Below are 22,212 nucleotides of genomic sequence, written 5' to 3' on the forward strand. Positions count from 1 at the left end.
GTCTTATCACATTCAGTCACAGATGCATCAATAGAATCATACATAACAGTGCAAATATACAGATTATATTTTCTGTTAGCTTTAAAAACCATTAAGGATCCTTTCATAATTTTCATAAAACCCTTTCTCCACTTATCCTCTAAACCCTCTTCCTCAAGAGCAGCTTAGGAAATCAAATTTTGACTTAAGTCAGGAACATACCTGAAATTTTTCAAGGTTAACTTATAACCTTCTTTAAAAATTAGAGAGATGTCACCAAGACCTTTTATTTCACAATGTTTTTCATTTTCCATTGAAACAAAACAAGAGATTTCAGATTTGAAATTTGTAAAAATTTCTTTGAAAGGACTCATGTGGAAAGTGCAACCAAAATCAATTAACCACTCATGTTTATTTAGGGAATGAACAACATTTACTTCACATACCATAAAGATTTCACCAGAATTATCATCAGAAACATTATTTACATCTTCCTTATTTTCATAGTTTTTATCTTTATTTTCCCTCCTAGGCTTTCTACAGTCTTTTATGTAGTGTTCTTTAATTCCAGAGTTATTACACCTTCTTTCTTTTGACTTGTCATCCTTATACCTGTTATCCCTAAGCCTAGACTTACTCCTACTGTTACTCCTACTTTTACATCTGCTTCTTCCCCTACTGTTTTTCCTATATTTAAAATCAGAGTTTCTGAATTTTGACCTTTCATTTTTTGTTGTCAGATATTAAAGTCAGATTTACCATCAAAAGGTTGAAGATTATAGCCAGCCATTTTAACAGATGAAATACATAGTATTTAAGAAAAATTCAACAGAGCAGAAAATGATAACTAAGTATCAACAGTTAAGCGTGGAAAAAATCACAACAGTTTTAGGCTTACCAGCCTAATTCTCGACCAGATACCGAACAACCGTTATTTCTGTAAATGAGATCAAAATATTAGTCATATTAAAAATCATGACGAATAGTTTTGGCAAAGCCAAACCATGTTAAAATGCTGATCATCACGTGGTGAAAATTTAATTTTTTGTATTGATTTTTTTTTAATTGTGATCCAAAAATATTTATTTACTCTGACTTTTAAACTGTAATTATTTATAAATTTGGGAACAATCAATTATTTGTTTTAATTTTTGTTCCATTTTAATGATTCAAGTTAATTTTTCATGAAAATTTAAGGATAAATTCCTAATACATAGTATATATAAAGCTATCAAACATAATATAAAAAATTCATCAAATTCTACAAAACTAAGTATCCAACATCAAATTATGAATCTCTCTCAAAAAAACAAAAAAATCAAATCAAATTATGAAGAAAGAATATTGTTTAATTCTGTTTGGAGTGGGAGCAAAAGAGTTAAATTCCTTCCAATAAGTAGAGTCTCAAGTTTTAAACCCTTACTAGTTAGTAAGAGAATCTGTCTTAAGATTCTACCGGCTTACCATTGGACCGACGACTCGTCGGTATGTCAATATTGTTGTTGTTGCACTAGAATTAGTCTCAGGCCTCAACTATTAAAAGGTGGTCCCGTCAACTGGTTTGATCATCTTATGAATTCAAATTTTATTAAACATGTGGTGTTTTTCTCGTTTTATATGAGTTTATTGTCATTTATTATCTCATCATTCATAATTTTTAGGGGAAGGGTTTATTGCATAAAATCTAAAAAAAACATGGTACAACAATGGGCCTAAGGATCTATTACATTAGTTCCATGCAATTTTCAGACAGATTCTATATAAAACTGATGCTTGCAAGCTAACTGGCAAGTTATCTCTAAGAATTCTGCATCGAACAAGCTCCAGAGTCTGCCTAGCAACCGCTTCTGGTGAAGTAGAAATACTTTGGAATCTTCTTTTGTTGCGTTCCATCGAAACATGATAAATCAGTGCTGCAAGCGTGGCTCCATAGGATGCCTTCGTGAGCCGTCTTCCGCGCCATTTCTTGCTTGCCCAAATCACCCTCTGTTGCCAAGGAGATCCTAGCTAAGTGAATCTGGTTTCTCGTTTAAGAATCCGCAAGCACTGAGAAATAAAGGGGCACTGACAGAATATATGATCATGAGTTTCCAGTGCTTCATCATCACAAAGACAACAGGTAGCCGCTGTGATATGCAACCAAGGGTTATCTGCCGTAGAAAGGCTGCCTCAGATCGCCAACCAAAGAATAAAGTGTGTGCGAATAATTTTGAACGGTCTTAGAAATAAACAAGCCCAAAACACCTTGTCGCATTTTGGAGAAAACAAACTGTATGCAGCAGACGATGTGAGCTTACCTGAAGGAGAAGTCTGCCACGTAATCCGGTCTGTTGGAAGCTGCCCAGAGATGCTTACTCATGAGGCCTGCATTAGTGGCTGCAACACTCTTAATGCCCAGTCCTCCACTTTCCTTGGGCAAGCACACATGTCCCCATTGGACTTTAGCATGACCTTGGCCGTCACACCCCTTCCAAAGAAAGCTCCTAAGCTTACATTCGATGCACTTCGTCATCCCCTTAGGGAGATTGAAGGAAGAAGACCGATAGTTGTGCAGCGTGCAAAGAATAGATTTGATGATTTGCACCCTACCAGCAAATGATAATCTACTGGAACGTCATGTAGCCATTCGCTTGTCAATTTTAAGTAACAAAGGTTGGCATTGCGCTAGTGTTAATCTCGATGAAATCAGAGGAAGTCCCAGATATTTGATAGATAGTAATCTGATTGAGAACCCTAATAACTGCTCAAGTTGTTGTTGAACAGAGACTGCAGATTTTGATAAAAGAATGTGACTCTTGGCAGGTTGGCCATTAGTCCTGAAAGACTTGAAAATTCCACCAATGCCTCCTGAAGTACTTGGACCGAATTGATCTCTGCTTTACAGAACAAAAGCAGGTCATCTGCAAAGCATAGCATGAGCAGCTCTAGCTCCTTGCAACGCCAGTGGTAGGAAAAACTATTACTTAAATTTCACCATCGTATGCATTACTTCCATGATAAGGACAAAGAAATAGGGGGAAAGATGATCCCCTTGTCGCAGTCCTCTTGTACCGTGAAAGTATCCGTGAATGCTCCCATTTAAGGCAATAGAATAGCTTGCCGTAGAAACACATTCTGTCACCTAATGAATAAACACTGTGGGGAAATTAAATAGCTTAAGCGTACAGTAAGGAATCCTCACTCCACAGTATCATACGCCTTCCTCAAGTCAATCTTTAACGCACATCTAGGTGGTAGACGCTTCTGATTATACTCAGAGAATAATTCTTGTGCCAACAAGATATTGTCACTAATACTCCGTCCTAGGACAAAAGCATTCTAGCTAGGATCAACCAATCTCTGAAGCAACCCTTTCACTCTGGTTACCATAATCTTCGTGATGACTTTGTATATAACATTGCAACATGCTATGAGTCGTTAGTCAGCCACTTCCCTAGGGAGCTCTACTTTTGGGATTAAAGCCACGACAGTTGCATTTACCTACTTTAACGGACACCTTGAAGTGTAAAATTCTTTGACTGCTTTAGTCACCTCTGCTCGAACCACGCTCCACGCAGCCTTGAAGACCCTATGCATTGCGTTGTGGGCTTTTATTTTCTGGAAAAATGTTCTAGAACATACATCCCCCTCCTTGAGCCATTTAAGCTTAGCCCTCTGCCTTAGCATCAGTTGCTCCTGCGCCACAACCTCTGAATACACCAGGAGACAACATTTCTCCAGTTCCAGCAGCAAAACACAGTTCCTTCCTTGGCTTACAAAACACAGGTTTGAGTAGTTTAAGCTTCCATGTAACTGAATACATGCCAATACCTTGTATACGATGCCGTCATACTTCCTCCACTCGGGTGAAAGAATATGTATCGATCGAATCGATGTACTGCTCAATTGAGCTGAATTTATTAAAATATTGATGTAATCATGTAAGTATGGTTTTTAGGTAAAAAAATTTTGAAGGACAAAGAAAAAATAGAAGTTGGTTGAAAAACTAAAAAAATATTCCTTTAAAATGAACGATCGTCTAACAAATATTGCCTACAGTGAGCTCTTAGGAGGAGGTATTTAATAACTATTAATTTTAAGAAGGTATTTATAAATTTTCAAATAACGGAGTACTTATAATTATGATAAATCTTAATAAAGTCTGTTTGTAATTTACCTTATTAATTTTGATTTGAATGATTGGTTACGCATACCAGAATTCTCAAAATTGTATTGATTTCTGAAACATTTTTATATGACTTAAAAATACAATCCAAAAATAAATATTTGAAGATAATAAATAATTCATATCAAATTAAAATTATAGCTGATTTACATTATATTTTTTAATTTCATGCTAGCGCCATGTTAGAAATTAGTTTTAAGAATTTGAACTTCTAGAAATTATTATTATTATTATTATTATTATTATTATTATAATCCCTTATCTTGTTACAGGGGCTGAAAAATAAATTAAACTGTTTGATACTTGATTGAAATCTATCGTAGAAATTCATTTAAATTTGATTTTGTAAAATTTAATAAACAAAATCGGAATGAATTTTTGTTTGATAAGCTTAATGATATATACTTAAAAAAATTATTGAGCTTAACTTATGTCTTATGTAATTAAAACTCGTACGATCGAGATTAGTTTAATAACCAGACCAAATTCGAATGTGATTTTTCAAGCTCGATAAAATTTAAACAAAGCTGAATAATAATATGTTCGACCAGACTTGAATAATTTACGAATTTACTTGTTTCGGTTATCATGTAATATTCATTTTTTTTGCTAATATTAATAAATTTAATGAATTTTAACTAATAAATAAATTTATTTTTTTAAATTAAAGAAAATATTAATAGATATTAAACATAATTTTTTAAATTATATGTAATTATATTTAATTTTGCAAGAAGACGGTGTAATTATTTCTAAATATTTTAAGGACAAAATTGAATGGACAGCTTAAACCGTTGAGCACGCGCAGGCATTTCCGTAATTCCACCCCCTCCCCCTCTCCACCCAACCAACACAAAGAAAACAACATTTTTTTGAAACTCAAAACGCAAGAAGCTGTTCTCCGTCATCACCGCCACCATCAGCTGCTTTCCCCCACCACAGAAGGGTTGAAATCGTTATAAATCTTTGCGGATGAACTCCCCGGATACGCCATGCTGGGTTTCCGGGTCGGGTCGGTCGGCCGTCATCGATTCCATACGCGGCTGCACGATATCCGGTGTGCGAATCCCGAAGGAGGAGCTCAAGAAGAAGATCACATGTCCCGACTATATCAGGCTCGCATTGACGGAGGCGATCCAAGCCAAGGACGTTGATGCCGCAACCGTCGTTCAGTTCTACGAGGAGGCTCATGCTGAAGGAGCCGAGCCGGCGGAGCCGCCTGAGTTTCCGTTGGTCGTGTTTATCAATTCCAAGAGCGGTGGGCGCCACGGACCGGAACTCAAGGCCCGCCTACAGGAACTCATGGGCGAAGAACAGGTAATCCAGACACACATTTCTACGTATATATGTACGTATATATTTAACTACGAAATTGTATATCTCCATATGCGTATTAATGCGCATTCATGTGTCTCTTTTTTTTGTGTGTGTCTTTTGCGAGATTGTTTGCATTTTCTGCTGCGTTGTAACGAAATGTGTTTGAAATTTTTTTGTTTTTCCATTTCTTTTGCTTTCCCCCCTAATACCTAGAAGGTGGTTGGCCATTTCTGCTTTCTTTTCTTTTTCTAATCTGCGGAGTGAAGATTTGGATGAGCAATGAGTTTATGTACATGATTTCATTGCCCCTTTTTTTTTGGAGGAAATGTTGCAAAGATGTAAAGTTCTTCAGTTAGTTTATTATTTATTCTGCTTACTTCGAAAGTAGTTCTTCTCTTGTTTTTTCCCTTGTAAACTTTAATGGGGGTGGATTTGGGAGGTAACCATGTGCTTTTGTCTGTTTCCGCGAAGTGATTCGCTTGTTATAGTTCATGACCAGCCCACCAATTATTTGAAGTTGAAAAGTGATGACTTTGAAGTAATGGTCTTTTAGCTGATTTGTCTGTATACTGGCCATTACAATTGCTTAAATCAGTTGCATTATATCTGATTAATCTTTGTAAGCTTTAGGCGGATGAATCTAGCATTCGAATCTAACCGGAAAATGATACTCCATGCTGGAAAGAAGCTCTTAACGGAGCTCCATAATTGATGAATGTGATTTCACTAAGTAGGTTCATTTGTTGGGAGCTTGCGGCCGGAAAGAGATTAATTCATACTACCTTTGTTCATCGCTTCCCTTTTGTTACTACTAGTAGAATTGGACTATGTTTATCAGTCCCAATGATGAAAAATCTGTCTATAACACATTTGGATGACACATGTTAAATAGCATCACTATTATTTCATTTGGAATATGTTATGAGATTAAGATTGTTCAAAAATCTGAATAGTAGTTAGAATTTGATAGTTCGACTTTGTATTGCTAATTTGCAATGGAGTTACTTGGGGATGCATGAGTATTTGAGTACACGTGTTTTCTTTGTTTAATTATAGTTCCCTGCTTATGGCGTTCAAACAGTCATGTTTTCAAGCTTATTACAACAAGAATTGATGGTGCAAATTGTCCTTCTCTTTCTTGTTAAATGCTCAGGTTTTTGAGCTTTCAGCAGTGAAGCCTCATGAATTTGTGCAGTATGGACTGGGTTGCCTGGAGAAGTTTGCTAGTCTTGGAGACAACTGTGCAAAAGAGATTCGAGAAAAACTTAGAATAGTGGTATATTTCTTATGCTGACTATTTATTATTTTATAGTCTACAATTTGCTGAATATTTATTATTTTAGAGACTATCACTTGCCCTTATAAAAACAATGGTTTTGATTATTGTGATTATGTTAAATTTACTGGTGAAATTTTATGCATCTGGTCGTCGATAGGTGGCCGGAGGTGATGGCACTGTTGGCTGGGTCCTTGGCTGTCTTGGAGAGCTTAACCAGCAGGACCGACTACCAGTACCACCAACTGGGATTATTCCCCTTGGTACAGGAAATGACTTGTCGAGGAGTTTTGGTTGGGTAATCTTTCATCCGCATCAACTTGGCATTTGACTTATTTCCTATATGTCTAGTCTGTTTCAAGATGATCTTAAAAGTTCTTTACAGGGTGGGTCATTCCCTTTCAACTGGAAATCAGCCATCAAAAGAAGTCTTGACAAGGTCGCCCGTAGTCCTATTGCTCATCTCGATAGGTGAGGTCATTAGTTTGTCACCTTGAATGATCTTTCGGATCTTGCTGATGGTGCTAACTGTTACTTCTACCTGTGTACGTCAAGAGAATATAAAGTTGTATCTGATAAATTGCTCGGGGATGACTTGCTAGCTCATTTTGTTCTGTGACTATATTTCAGTCATTTTTAGCGGGTGGATAGTGTAGGTATGCTGAGAGGGAATGCAAATGGATAATTCTTTTGCTACTCTTTAGTGGTCTTTTTTACACAGAATGATAACAAAGGAACCAAAAGCGTGCATGTTTGACATGACTGGGACAGGGATTTCTTAGCAACTTACGCTGAAATTTCACCTATATAATAGGATGTTCCTATATATAACTAAGAACACTGCATGTTTGCCTTTATTAATTAAAGTGTGTCATTGTCTGAACTTTTCATTATACACTAAAATTTCTTGTCGAGTAATTATTATACTTAATTTTTAGTTTTCTCTACTTCAAAACTCTATTGCCATGGCAATTTCATAAAAGACACATTTGATGTGCAGTTGGCATCTTTTGATATACATGCCAGCTGGCGAGGAGTTGGAGATACCTTATTCTATCAAGGAAACAGAAGAAACTCCTCTTGATAAGGTCTGTGGCTCCTTCATCCTTTCTCTTTTGATTGGGTGCCCACCTTATTATTCTCAGCATGTTAGGGCTGATTAAACAGATCATGTTCATGCATTATAGAGAAAGCTGAAGTACGATTTTCCACTCTGCATATTTAAGAATTGTCTCTTTGAAAAAGATATTGACGTATGGTTTCATTATATTATTCCTTAATCATGTGTTTCAAGTGCATGAAGAACAAAATGTGACAGGTGCCATAATATTATTAAATTCAGTTCAGTATCAGCCATTCTTACACTATAATCCATTATTTCGTTTTCTTATATTTCCATTATTTTCATATCCATATCAGCCAATCTTAAGAAAATAAATTAATTGAGGTTTCTAAATTATTTTGTTCACCATTCTACCAATTAAAGATATTAGACTTATTTCTCAATTTTTTTATTTGCTTTTTTTTTTAATTTTTCTCAATTTTATTTCCTTGTGTTTTATGAGTTCTTGACGTCTTGGTTGTGCAGGAACTAGAAGTTGAAGGGGAGTTGCCGGATGAGGTTTCCTGCTATCAAGGAGTATTTTATAATTATTTCAGCATAGGTCTGCGTTTGGTTTTAGTTTATCTTTGGCTATGGCAGTACTTTTCTGCTTCGGAAACCTTACAATTTTATATGGATGCAGGAATGGATGCCCAAGTTGCTTATGGTTTCCACCATTTACGAAATGAGAAACCTTACCTTGCTCAGGGTCCCATCGCAAACAAGGTGCAAACTGTCTTTCCCATCTCACAGATTACTTCTTGCACTTATTTCCATCTACTTAACTTTAACTGCAGAAGTAATGCTTACAAAGTTGAAAAGATTAGGCTTGCTATTATTGGAAGAATTTCCCAAGTTCAAAGACAAAGTTCTTTTGTTGCCTTTCCGATTGCGCCTTCTCAGTTATTAGTATTTTTGGCATTCTGAATTACAGGATGTGTAATGCTTAAACTTCAGAGAGGATGAGATACTTAAGTTTCAGATAATGCATTTGTTTCATTGAATCTCAGTAGATGGATGCCAGTGGTAGGACTGATAAAACCAAAATTTTTTGAGCCGAGGGCCGAGGCTCAGAATGGTATCACATCAATTGTTCTCCCATTTAATTCTGTTTCATCTGTTAGCTTCATTTAAGGCCTAACTTGTATGCAACCAGTCTGAGGTGTAGTGGCAAAAAGTCTTGCTACTTATGCTACGCCTCACATTTTGGAAACTGAGTAGAAAGTTAGATAATCTGCTTTGGAAGTTGAATACTTCATTGATGTTTTCTTCAATCAACTTATGTTTTGAGTTCATTAATGAGAATTCAGTGTTTAGTTGATGTCATCTTCAATCTGTAAGTTATGTATAGACCGTATGGAACAGGATGGAGAATAATAAATCCATTCAAACATAATCCAACACCATTGCTGGCAACATATTGCTTTTGCAATTTTTTTTGATTTTCTGTGCTAAGATCATATACCTTCTCTCAGATCAGTTATGATTAATATGCTTATGCTACATAGATAGTTCACTAATGGCGATATTCTGCTTTCTGAACGCAGATAATCTATTCTGGATACAGTTGCAAGCAAGGATGGTTCTTCACACCATGCAGCAGCGACCCAGGTTTAAGGTCAGATTTTTGTATCAGATATACTTGAGAATGGCATGTAACTCACCTATTCAGAAGCATACAAATTGATCTTTTTCTATCTTGTCACAGATATTATGCGTCTTAACTAGTTAACCGGGCATGGCACTGGTCTTCACATTTGTGAATCAATGAAGCATTGATTCGCACTAATTGCTTACTAGGTTTCTTAACTGAAACTTTCAACACTATGCTATTTAGCTTGTAACACACTTTGATAAGATTATTTCATACATCTCTTTCTCGAAATGGCAGTTTGGAACCTTGGGAGAAGTTGCTTCATTTTTGCTTTAAGTTAACTTCAAATGTAGTTTCACTTTAGAATGATTGTATTTTTTTTTTTATCTCAAGTATTTCTTATTTAGCTTGATATCTCGTTTCATTGTGCTTACTAGGAGCTGTGCTTAGTATTTATCTTCAGCTAAGAATGTACCCATGTCGCCTTATCTATAGTTTCATGATTCTTATCTCCTTCTGAGTAAGTTGATGATGGGAATATCTCAACTTTAATTCATGAATTGAGGTTAGGGCATTAGCCTGAGCCATTTTATTTGGTTTTATATGTTATCTTTGCTTTTGGCAAGTCTCCAGGAGGAGCTTGGCATGTCTCTTTATTCTTCTTTTATGCCTTGAATTGATTTATAGATCTATTCTCCGAAATAAAAGTTTCTATTACTATTCTGAAATATGAATAACCTCTGGACACTTTTGCATCTGCTCTCTCCGTATACAAGCATTCTGGACATTTTGTTAGATATTTGATTCACCATTCTTTTCTTTCTACATCACAAATTTATTTGTAACAGTTCTGTGTTCATCACTATCTGGTGGAACGTTGTGCATATTTCTTCCAGTTGCAGGTGATAACATTACTGGAGGGATTAACACCAACGAAACTGACTATCCATTTCCAAACGCAGGAGTTTGAAGAACATCCTGAGGATATATGCTAAGAAGGTCAATTCTTCAACGTGGGAACAAATTCCTGTCCCTTCAAGGTTGATTTTAGTTGCTATGCTATTTTACGGCATCTGGAAATATGATTGTTACTATACCTTGAGTCATCACGATTTTGCCATATGGATTTTCTTGTGACTGGCTTTTGACGCTTTACCTTTTCATGGACTTTGACTCCATGCATTTCCAGTGTGAGGTCTGTCGTTGCTCTCAATCTTCCGAGCTATGCAAGTGGTAGAAATCCATGGGGCAACTTGAAGCCAGAGTATTTAGAGAAGGTATGGAGACTGTTCCCACCAGACAACTAATCTTGTTAACATTATAGAGATGCATTCCCTCATTTTTCACTTGTTTTTTATGTCGGCTCAAGCATTTCACTGGACATGTATTACAGCAAAACAATACAAAATACCTCCTGTTGTTGCGTTGTCACCTATTTTATCTCAACCCATGTGCTTTTAACCGAAGATGCTCGCATGTGGTAGCTGATTACATGCAAAATTATTATTGCATTTCAATGGTGGATTTCATCACAATCACTTGACTTGTATGGCTCGTGAGCTGATGAAAAAGTTCCCTTTCACCATCTTTGTACAGAGAGGATTTGTCGAGGCCCAAGCTGACGACGGTTTACTAGAAGTTTTTGGTTTCAAACAAGGATGGCATGCTTCAATGGTTATGGTCGAACTGATCAATGCAAAACACATTACTCAGGTAAACTAACAACATTAAACAAAACCATATTATATAGCTTCACAAAACGGCTGTTTAAATAATCATGATCATCTAGCATCAAACATATGATAAACATCAAAAGAATAATTATTCATAGACCATCTCCCAAGAAACTTGTTCTTTCCTCTTGATACGTTGAAAGCCTTTGCTCTACTCTTGCATCTTGAATTCATGCTGCAGCTTCATATGAACTCCAGATTTTATCAAATGAAATATCATTTCTGTTTATTGAAGTTATTATCTTTACTGGCCAATGTCTGTCGAATAATCTATTTACTGCAGGCTTCAGCAATCCGGTTTGAGCTGAGAGGAGGAGAATGGACGGAGGCATATATGCAGATTGATGGTGAACCATGGAAACAACCAATGAACAGGGAGGTCTCGACGTTTGTGGAAATTAAGCGTGTACCTCATCGCTCTGTTATGGTTAAAGGATCAGAATAATTTCAACTTCTAAATAAATTCAACTTCTGTTGCTGGGGCTTCTGATAATTATTTATCTTGATGCTCAGCCAATTCTCAGGCATCAAGCCATTCTTGTACAGGTCCCTTTTCTTAACCTTGTATGTATCAAATACATTGTTGTGAGGGAAGCAATTTAGTCGACTCCGAACTTGTGTTAGATTTCCATTTTACGTGGAAATGCATGTCTTGTCAGGACTCAGTCAGAGGAATGAAGATGAATATATGGTTTCTTATTGCGGTAAATAAATACAAGAGCAAAATTATACTTTTAGTCCCATAGATTAGGGATTCAATACATTTAGTTTTCTTCTTTATGGGATTTCAAAATAGTCTCAAAATTGAAAAAATTTGACACATTTAATTCTCTGCATTATTGGATTTTTAGGATTAAATGTATAAAGTTTTCTCAATTTTGGGATTATTTTTGAAAATTCTATAAGATATAGGACTAAACGTGTTTAATTTTTTCAATTTTGTGTCTATTTTAAAATTTCATAAAGTAGAGGACTAAAATTGTTGAACTCCCTATCTTATAGGACTAGAAGTGCAATTTTGCCAAATACAAAGTTAAGTACATTTAAACTCTCTTTAAAAATGTAGAATTACACCTCTTCTTTAAAAAAGTTGAAATTACAGTTATACCTACTCTGAGAATTTTCCATTTACATATCTAATATGGCGTAAAATTAGAAAATAAACTTCATATTGTTACGGTGAATTTAGTTTGAATAGTTATTATTGCAAAGGTTAGTACTTAGCAAGAAAATATTAATAAAATGAAGTCCTCAGTAATATATATATATATATATATATCCTTAATAGAAATTTTATTTTAGAAAAACTTGTATATCTATTTTCAAAACCTAAGTTACAATTCAGCATAGAAATGTAACTATAAATATCTTGTCGTTATTTGAAAAATTATAAGCAATAATTTAAAGGATAGTCACAACATTTCATGAAATTTGGCATAATTACAAATACCCCCTTGTTATTTGAGAAATTGTATATACCCCCAAATGTTTGACGAAATCATGTAATCCTTGAATGGAGGTATGAAATTATTAATTTTGCCTTTACTGTATTTTTTTTTCTTCTAGAAAAATCAAAAACTTATAAAAATCAAACAGGGTGGATGAAAAAACTTTTAAAAATTATAATAAAAATTATCCACTTAGCTCATAAAAAAATAAAAATAAAGTAATTATAATTTTTAATCCACAAGGGCATTTTGGTCAGTTCACCGCAAAAAATGGGTGAACACCTAACGTATAGGGCTAATTGTTAGACGGCTGTTAAAAGTAGGGGTATATTAATATTTTTTCAAACAATAAGAGAGTATTCATAATTATGCCAAACCTTAAGAAAAATTATTGTAATTTGCCCTAATTTAAAACCTGAACCTATATATTATTATCCTTTCTGAATGTATGTATAATTACGTAAAAAGCAGAGGGGTGATTTGCATAAATACATCCCAATTCAGTAGGTGAGGGGTAAAGTAATAGAACAACGATAACATATAATTTGATATTAAATATACTTATAATAAAACACCGAGACATTGTTCAAAAAGTTTTAATATAGTAATCGTAATATAACAACAACAACAATAAAAATATATACTAATTTTTATATAAATATACTTATAAGAAAAATGAATACAATTTAAATATTATAGTTAATTAATATTATAAATTACATTTAAATCAACAAAGAAGTAAACTTAAACTTTAATTATGGGTATTCAAAAAGTTTGTCAGCATGCACATTAAAATGTCCAAGAAACACTAGGTGCATATGCTCCATGCATGTACATTAAAATATACAATGAGTTATATTGATATTTTTTAAATTTAAGCCAAAATACATGTTTTTTTTGGTCGAAAATTTGCTAGAGATGGACTACAGGTAGGAGGTTCTGTTATTGTGAAAATCCCATGAATGGTGATGAATGTGACTTTTTTGACTAGGAAGATAAGCTAATGTGTGCAAGATCATGAGCCATTGTACCTTATTTACTTCAATAAATCAACAAAATAGAGCATGAAATTGTACAGTTATGAAAAAATGAAGCCAAGGTCAACAAATTGAAGGAGAAGATTGCAGTATTAATATCGTGGTTTCATGTTATCGTGAAGGTAATCTTGTAATGGCAGTTAGTTGGTATGTTTTTATTTTATGTAACTAACCATTATGGCACCTCGTTCCTACGTGCATATAATAAATATTTTTTACACTTTAAAATACATTATAAATAAGAGTAAAATATATAAACCAGTACATTACATTAACAAAAAGTAAGAAAGAAATAATGTTTTATCAATTAATATAAATTTTGAAAAGTTGAATAAGTTGGTTATTTTATCATGAAGGATATTTTTTACTTCTCAAGGAAATTGCGGTGGTGTCATTAACCACTGTTTGTGAGTGTGGATGGGCTTTACTTTTTGTATAAGTATAGATTATTGGCTTTTGAGGCCAATATTTTGGAATATAATAGAATTTGCTATTTTTGAAAGAAGATTTCATTTATGCAAAGCCAAATAAATAAAATAAGGCTTTTCAAGTATGAACGAAGTTGGACTTGATGCAAAGACAAAAAGTTATGTCATTGACAAAATAGGAAAAGTTTGTTTGTCATACATACAAAAAGTGTTGTGACAACATTCACATTCAACTTTCCAATTTTTGTCATTGCTCTATCAAACTCTGCATTTGTAATTGCCCTTGTTGTAGCCCATAAAGCTCTCTTAAAGGCTAATCCTTTAAACACAACTGTCTTCATATTTCCATGTAGGTGTCTGACACAAAATCTATTGTCAGCACTTGAAAACATATTTTGAAAGGTTGGTGTCAATCCTTTTTGTTTATCTGATATAAAGGTGTAGACATTATCTCTTTCAATGCACAAGTTCTCTTTTAGATTCATTAACAACCACTTCCATGATTGATTGGATTCTGAACCCACTATTGCATAGGTTAATGGGAATAATTGATTGTTTAGATCAATTGAAATTACTGTCAACAAGATCCCACCATATGGACCCTTTAAGTGGCATCCATCAACTCCTATTAATGGTCTACACCCATTGAAAAATTCCTATTTTAATGCCTTGAAGCATATATAAATCCTATCAAACTTTTTTTTTCCCACTTGCATCACTCAATCCCATTAACACCGGTGATCCAGGATCTGTCATCCTCAAAGCATGAGCATAGTCCCAAAGTCTAGCATATTGATCATCAAAATCCCCTTAATTTGTTCTAAAGGCTTTTTCTTTGCCCTATAAGCCTGGAAAAGGGATACATGACACCTAATATCCCTTATAGCCTAATTTATGAACCCCTTCACATTCTTTTTAGGATCAGCCCTAAATGAATCAACATACTTCTTTGAAAGCCACATTGAATTTACATCTTTAACATGACAAGACAGTAGACACCCCACATTGATGATTAGGATCATACTTTCATATCTAAAAAGAAGCTTTATTTTTTATCTTCAGGGCATTAATATGCCACCCACAACCATCTTGACCACACTTAGCATATATTCTTCTCTTATCATTGCTTGTTATTTTCAAATTCCTTTTTGATCTAATTGCATCCTTAAACTCATTCTTAGTATTGAAAATCATACTAATCTCAAAAGTGGGATCAAATGTTTCAAAAGGGTTGAAAACATGATAAGATGGCTCCTTATTATCCTCATCTTACCCTGAATCTGAATCAAAGTCATCACCACTAATTTCTATTCCATTTTCCCTTGAAGAGTCTGAAAAAGTTGTGTTCATGCCATCCACACCATGACCTATATTTTCATCAAAGTTGTTGTCATTACTATCATCATCAGCATCAAAATCCACATTGTAATCACTATCAGAAAAGTTACTATCCTCTTCGATTATATTGTTCGTTAATGCATCACTTACATCATTGACCATAATCATGGCACCCTTTCCCTTATCAATTTCATTAACTGTCTGCCTGTCATCATCAGTATTTTTTTGCCCAAATCACAAAATGCAGTGTCCAAGTATATACAAACATCCCTTTCTTGGCGACCAAATAACTAAAATAAATCAGCTTCAGATAGCAACAGTCCAAATTTTCTGAACATATCAAATCTGTAGAAACTCTTCAACCCTATGAATCCCAATTCTTCACACATTTTTTCAATAGCACCTAAAGAAACATTATCTATATCCAAAAAGTAAAAAATGCTAATTGATCCACTCCTATAGTGCGCACAGAGGTTGTGCACAAATTCACCCCCATGAAATATTCAATCTCTGGCTAAATCTTTATGTTCACCTGGGGAATTTAATATATATATATATATATTTTAGTATACAGTACAAATAAGGACCATAAGGGTTGTACGTTGAGACCACAATATATTTATAGAAAGTGCAAGAAACAACAAAATACTCAAACAATTAAAAACTAAAGCAAGATCAGACCATTAGAACCTGGAGGATTTTCATCTAATCTCTCAGACTATATCGAGCTAGCCCATTCATCCATAAAATTTGACCCAACACAACCCCAACATCTGACATCGAACCCACCATTTCTAAAGCTAAAAAATACTACAAAGCACTATAATATAAGACAAGAAAAAGCACAAGAGCACTATAACAAACAAAAGAAAACAATAAAGTTCTTGAAAACATACCATAGTCCAATTTCCCAGGATCGTTCAAATGCTTTGGGCTAGCATTTTTCCGTCGATCCAACACCACCAGTCCTTCTTCTTAGAAGGCACGAACACTTGGGTTGTGATATACAAGCAAGATTAGACAATTTTATCAGTTAATTTTGGGAGAATCAGACTAGTGTTAGGGCAAAAAAAGGCGAAAATCGAATTTGGGGGAAAAAGTAAAATTATTTTGCTGCTGTGAAAATGTGAAATGTTTCACCTCATACCCCTATGCCAAGCACGTGCAATTTTGGGCGGGACCAGGGTTGAGCTAATGTTCACGTGTCAATCACGTTATTATTTCGTTAAAAATTTAACGGTTTCAACTGTGCAAAACGTCCCATTAATATAATACCAAAATTGGTCAAGTGGGAAACATTGGTAAACCTTCTTCAAAAGGTCTAAAAGGTAAGCTACATAACAGGTATATTGATCTGTTTCTCCAGGAACCGGCTCGATGTGGTAGCATCGCCCTTTGTAACGATCAAGACTGGTAAGTCCATTGGTCCACACAGTTGTCCACGTACCAGTAGAAGATTCGGCAGCTACCGCGGCCCCTGCTTCTTCAGGCGAAACTCCAGGTTGAGGAGTTACTCGGAATGCTGCCAAGATATCAGTATCTTTGGTTTCGTATTCAGGAGTATAATAAGTCAATTTGTACTCTTTAACACCCGCTTTGAATCCAACAAAAGCTTTAGTCTCTGTTTGTGGTGACATAAATCCTTCCCTACAACTCATGAATTAAGAATTCTGACAACAACAAGGTCTACTCGACACGAATAAATTAGGCGTTAATGAAACTTTTCGCAGGAATTTTTCACAAACTTCCTAACTAATACTAATATTATCAACTAATCAGAATGTTTGATTATTAGACCATGGTATTTGATTTACCAAACACATCATTATTGTATACTCTACTGCTGCAAAGTGCACTAAATTATGTACCAAATATGAAATTCCCTCGGGATAAAAGGGATCAAAATGGGGTTCCTGCTATGGTAGTCCGACACAAATTCTGATGACTCAACTGAGGATGATGATTTGGTTGGGGGGGGGGGGGCTTTGATTTTGATATAGGATCTGACTATGAAAGAAAAGAAAGATTTCCAATGTTTAGTGCTTCCAACATAATAGATCATGTGTTTGAACATGACAGTATCGAACAAGAATTTAGAAAGGCTGTGCATTTACAAGCAATAAAAACTAAAAGAAACTTGAAGATTACAAAATGAGTGGAGTAGAGTGTTTGGAGATATGCTGAAGAAGGGTATGAGTGGAGGATTTATGCTTTGAAATTAGGAAAGGAGTGTTCATTTCAGATTAGAGAGCATAATCCAGAATATAAATGTGGCAAGGCATTCAAGGTAAGAAATTGTATCAACAAGTGCTTGTCTATGAAATTTAAGGTTAAATTTGGAATAAAACCTTAGATATATTGTGAAAAAATTGATGGCCCAAATTCACTAAGACCCAATCCATCCCTCCTGGATGGCTGGTCCCTTATCTGATCTACTTGGCCCAATTGTTGAAGTCCACCAACTCAGCTTAGCCCATCCACCCAACTCGATTTGACCCTGTAACTATCTGCCTCTTCCTTTTCTCTATCAAACCCTAACTCTTTCCCTCGATTTTCTCTCTCGCCTCTTTTCCCCCATTCTCCTTCTTCTGGTTTTCCTCCCACCGCCTTCCCCTCGTTTTCTTACTCCGACAATTAAATGGCTGGCCCCTTAAATACTGGTTCTCTGACCTCTAGCCTTTCAGACGAATACCTGAATGTGTTTGGACCAATAATAATATTGATATTTCTTCTCTTTGCATTTTTTGTTGTTTTGCTTTTGCTTTAACAAATGGTGATGAACTTGATCCTCGATCCCAAAAATATATTTTTATTGGTTATCATGAGGGAATAAAAGGATATAGGCTGGTTTAGAAGTTAGCTAGGATTTAAAGTAATAGTATGTTGTTTTTAATGAATCTGAGTTTTCATGCTTGTCTACGACCGCTAATTAAGAAAGAGGAATACTTAATATGGAAAGCACCTTTAATAAGGTGGAGAAACCAATAGAAGATAACTAACAAGGGGAAGAGATAGAGAAGCAAGAAATTTTCAAAATGAATCCCCAGAAATCACTGATAATGGGATATTAGTATCTGATAATGAAGTCTTAGAAATATGACATTTTCTTATGGACAATCATCAGGACTTTAGGGTGTTTGGCTAAATTTTTTAAAATATCTTATAAGCTCCTCCTACATCTTATAAGATATTTGAGGAGTTTATAAGGCGTTGGATCTTATTTTAAATTTAAGCTTTTAAAGTGTTTGAATAAAATAAGATGTTAAAACTTATAAGATGTGTTACACATCTTATAAGATGTTAGAATGTTTGGCATAATAAGATCTTTCTTGTTTGGCATACTAAGGTCTTTAATTGCTAAAATGGACATGATATGTACCATAAAATCAAATAAGTTGTTCTTTCTTGATATATTGTAATTTTAAAAAATTTAAAATACTTTTATAAATAGTACACAAGTTTAATTTTAAATAAAAATTTAATAGATAATCTTTTTAGAGTAACAAAAAAAAATATGAATTATTACCTAAATATTTTAATAAAAATAATATATATGTACATTCATGCTAGACTAATATTAATATAGATATATAATTGATAATTTTTCTATTAATGCAACAATTATTTCTAGTCTTATAATTTGTAATGTCTTGAATTTATATTTTTCAATAAATATAATATCAATACCGATCTATTTTTATTTAACTATAATAATTTATTATTGAGTAATGAAGAATTTTCTCTTTTCGAATATTAGAAAAAATTAAATAGCAAAAAAAAATTTAAATCCTAAAGAGAGAGAGTATGTGCATTTGTGTGTGTGTGAGAGAGAGAGAGAGAGAGAGACGAGTGTGTGTGTATGAGATAGAGAGGGAGAGAGAGAGAGTGTGTGTAAGTGTAAGAACGATGATATTTTTGTCTTATAATATACTAATTTTATATAACTTATAAGACCTTATAAAAAAACTTTATGGGAGTTAATTTTTTTTAAAGAGCTTATAAGATTTAAGATATCTTATTTTGAAATCTTATAAACTCTTTAAAAGAAATTAGACAAATAAATATTTAGAGTTTATAAGCTCTCGAACATCTTATAAGATATTTTGATGAGTTTATAAGCTTAGCCAAACACCCTCTAAGTAGAAAATCATTGTAAATGCTACTATACTAATCATGGATGTGCAAAGGCTATTAGTTTCTGCAAGCAAGACCAACGCATTAGCTTAGCTAAAAATTATTGAGAATGTTTTTGTTATAGCTAAATTAAAATCATGACAAACATTGATTGCAAGTAGGGATGTATAGTTATATCGCTCTCCCCTGAGATTTGGTGTTAGTTTACGTAGATCTCCTGTTGTTTGAAAAACTTGGTACTCCTGGTACTTGTTTCCATATAATAAATAGATTCATTTGTTTTGTAAATTAATGAAATTCGCTAACACCATAAAAACCTATGAATGAAAATTTATGTTTACACCCGATTGACTTACAAAGTTATTATAAGTCAAATAAATCTTTTATGACTAAAATACATCTATAAGGGTGAAGATGTACCTCTTCACATGCATTAGCGTTTGAAGATAGATGTATAAGGGTAGTTCGACTAAAGACTTGTTTGACCTACAATAAGTAAACAATAAGTCAATCGGGAGTAAATATGAATTTTCATTCAAAATTTTCCCCTCATATAAGCAAATTCTGTTAATTTTGACTAATGAATGGATATTTTTATTGAACAGAAGCAAACATCAAAGGGTAATAGGATATAATTTTACAAACCACAAAACTCTAGTTATAATTATATCAGAAGCTTGGGAGAGGGTGGAGTAAGTAATCATCCCCTGCAATTACTTAAATTTTCGCTTTGATTTTGTTTACCGTAATTAAATTACATTGAGCTCATTAGTTCAAAATACACAAACACCCCCTGAAAAATATTATACTAACACCCTTCAAGAATTGTAGTTATAATTTTACAAAAGATAAGTAATATTCGTATAATTCAACCTAATTTCATGTGTAACAATCTAATTTACCCTTTTGTTTAACTGTAATTATTTATAATATATGAAACAATCCATTTCTTTTATTTTTCTTTATGGTAGTGGATGATATGGATCATAGCTATATTTTTAAGAAAACTAACAATTTCTCTTAAGCTCTAATTCAGGGAGAGACTGAGTATTAAGGATACACATACATTCAACCAACTAATTGGTTTAACTTTGATTGATGTCCACTATAATTTAATTTAATTAATACTGATTAAGTTAATTAATTATTCGTATGGTCGATATAAATTTCATTAATCTTTCTCTCTCTCATTCCGTCAGCCTATATAAAGAAATTGGACACTCCACATTTCATCATCAAACGCATTTGCTCATTCATCAGCACATCCGCATCGCAATAAAAGAAAAAGCGAAGAAAAGAAGATGGCTTCTGCGACAAAACTCTCCGTTGTTCTCTTCTTCGCTTGCTCTCTCTTCGTTCAAAGATCACTAGGTACGAGTTTCTTGGATTTAAATCTCATTGTCTTTCACAAAATTACAATCTTAGTCCTGTGTGAATTTTTCTGATAATTGTGTCTTGTAATTTTAAAAATTTTATTGAAATTTTTCGATAATTTTTACCTCAATGTGCCGAGTTTTTTAAAATTATCGAAATGAATTGGTAGGTGACGAAGATTGTCACTTCTCATACTTATCATCCAATTATAAGAAAAACATTTCCAGGTGCAGAATTTACACGCACAGACTCCAGGACTAACTCTGTAATTGATTTGATTTTATTTAGCAATGGAGTGCGGGTCATTGCCTAAGAACGTGTGCCTGTTTGCGATTATGACGTCGGGTGAAGACGAGGATCACGTTAACAGCTGCCAGAAGTTGTGCGGCGTCGACCATCTAATTGCCGACGGAGTGTCGCCCGAAGGTTGCTTCTCCAAGGACTTCATCCGCGACATGTGCTCCCCCGCTTGCTGCGACAACTGCCGCGGAGTCGTCGCTCTTTTCGCCAAGGTCGCCGAACATCAAGGTGAATTATTAATTAATCTCTGGATTAATTAATGCCGATCACTGTGAGGTTTTTGCTAATTGTGTGTTTCGTGAATCGCGCAGGCCAACATTTGCCTCAGTTGTGCGAGAAGCACGCTGGCCATCCCCACGCCCACCGCGCCGTTTATGAAGTTTCGAGCAGTGATGACGGTGTTGCCGCTACTCCGGCTGCTGCTCCCCAGGCCGCTGATGCTCCGATGGCTGATGCCCCCGCAACTGCGTTTGACGACGACTATGCATGAGGAATAACGCCATTTAGGATTTTTATTTAATATATATATATATATATATATATATATATATATACACACACACATTTACCCTCATTGTCGTTCTCTTTTTACCCTTTTGGGAATAAATAATTCTGGAAAAAATAATTTCAGTTCCTTGTTTTAATGTTTGAAACTCATATAGTCAATCAAATTAAAAAATTAAGGTTAAAATGTATTTTAAAACTCAGCAAAAATACGAATATGTCAATATAATAACATTAATTTTAAAACAAACTAATAAAGATCAAATTTAAGTAACATATATTGCACAAAGATGTCAAAATTTAGGACTTTTCATGTTATATTTATACTAACCAATGGATTCTCCGATTCAATTAATTAAGTATTGATTCAAACGGTTCATCGGCTCAACTGATGGGTCAAACAGTTCTTGTGTGGAGAAAAAAGTTTTTTACCTTTTCATTTCTTAGTTTGTCCAATCTGTTTTGTGGATCGGTTGGCGAATT

At 34.2% G+C, this 22,212-nt stretch overlaps 2 protein-coding genes and 1 long non-coding RNA gene across 5 annotated transcripts; 2 read left to right on the plus strand and 1 right to left on the minus strand.

Annotated features, from left to right (window-relative positions):
* The first annotated feature begins 4,938 nt into the window (after window positions 1-4,938).
* LOC105162866 (diacylglycerol kinase 4) lies at window positions 4,939-11,797 on the plus strand. The gene is made up of 12 exons (XM_011081019.3): window positions 4,939-5,461; window positions 6,615-6,737; window positions 6,898-7,035; window positions 7,123-7,208; window positions 7,738-7,825; window positions 8,326-8,401; window positions 8,483-8,565; window positions 9,387-9,457; window positions 10,396-10,473; window positions 10,623-10,710; window positions 11,030-11,146; window positions 11,450-11,797. The coding sequence occupies exons 1-12, from the start codon at window positions 5,117-5,119 to the stop codon at window positions 11,609-11,611; spliced, it is 1,455 nt and encodes a 484-aa protein (XP_011079321.1). The 5' UTR covers window positions 4,939-5,116; the 3' UTR covers window positions 11,612-11,797.
* On the minus strand, window positions 10,357-16,624 carry LOC110011966 (uncharacterized). 3 transcript variants are annotated; one of them, XR_016065557.1, is made up of 2 exons: window positions 16,314-16,624; window positions 10,357-11,119 (listed from the first exon to the last, which is right to left on the minus strand). It is a non-coding gene; the product is annotated as an uncharacterized LOC110011966 (long non-coding RNA). The 3 variants fall into 3 exon arrangements; XR_002287034.2 differs by lacking the exon at window positions 10,357-11,119 and adding an exon at window positions 11,139-11,585; XR_016065556.1 differs by lacking the exon at window positions 10,357-11,119 and adding an exon at window positions 11,139-14,436.
* A 4,155-nt stretch (window positions 16,625-20,779) lies between these two features.
* LOC105162865 (uncharacterized) lies at window positions 20,780-21,809 on the plus strand. Its single transcript, XM_011081018.3, has 3 exons — window positions 20,780-20,922; window positions 21,214-21,453; window positions 21,537-21,809. Exons 1-3 carry the CDS (start codon window positions 20,853-20,855, stop codon window positions 21,713-21,715), a joined length of 489 nt encoding a protein of 162 aa, XP_011079320.1. The 5' UTR covers window positions 20,780-20,852; the 3' UTR covers window positions 21,716-21,809.
* The last annotated feature ends 403 nt before the right edge of the window (window positions 21,810-22,212 follow it).

Source organism: Sesamum indicum, linkage group LG5 (assembly GCF_026168435.1).
Source record: "Sesamum indicum cultivar Baizhima isolate 11 linkage group LG5, ASM2616843v1, whole genome shotgun sequence".
Lineage (NCBI taxonomy): Eukaryota > Viridiplantae > Streptophyta > Magnoliopsida > Lamiales > Pedaliaceae > Sesamum > Sesamum indicum.

Bases quoted from the DNA above. Each gene is read 5' to 3' on its own strand.
- LOC105162866 (XM_011081019.3), top strand. From the start codon at position 5,117: ATGAACTCCCCGGATACGCCATGCTGGGTTTCCGGGTCGGGTCGGTCG. The intron at 7,036-7,122 runs GTAATCTTTCAT...AGTTCTTTACAG, and splicing joins TGTCGAGGAGTTTTGGTTGG to GGTGGGTCATTCCCTTTCAA. The intron at 10,474-10,622 runs GTTGATTTTAGT...ATGCATTTCCAG, and splicing joins CAAATTCCTGTCCCTTCAAG to TGTGAGGTCTGTCGTTGCTC.
- LOC105162865 (XM_011081018.3), top strand. From the start codon at position 20,853: ATGGCTTCTGCGACAAAACTCTCCGTTGTTCTCTTCTTCGCTTGCTCT. The intron at 20,923-21,213 runs GTACGAGTTTCT...GATTTTATTTAG, and splicing joins CTTCGTTCAAAGATCACTAG to CAATGGAGTGCGGGTCATTG. The intron at 21,454-21,536 runs GTGAATTATTAA...TGAATCGCGCAG, and splicing joins CAAGGTCGCCGAACATCAAG to GCCAACATTTGCCTCAGTTG.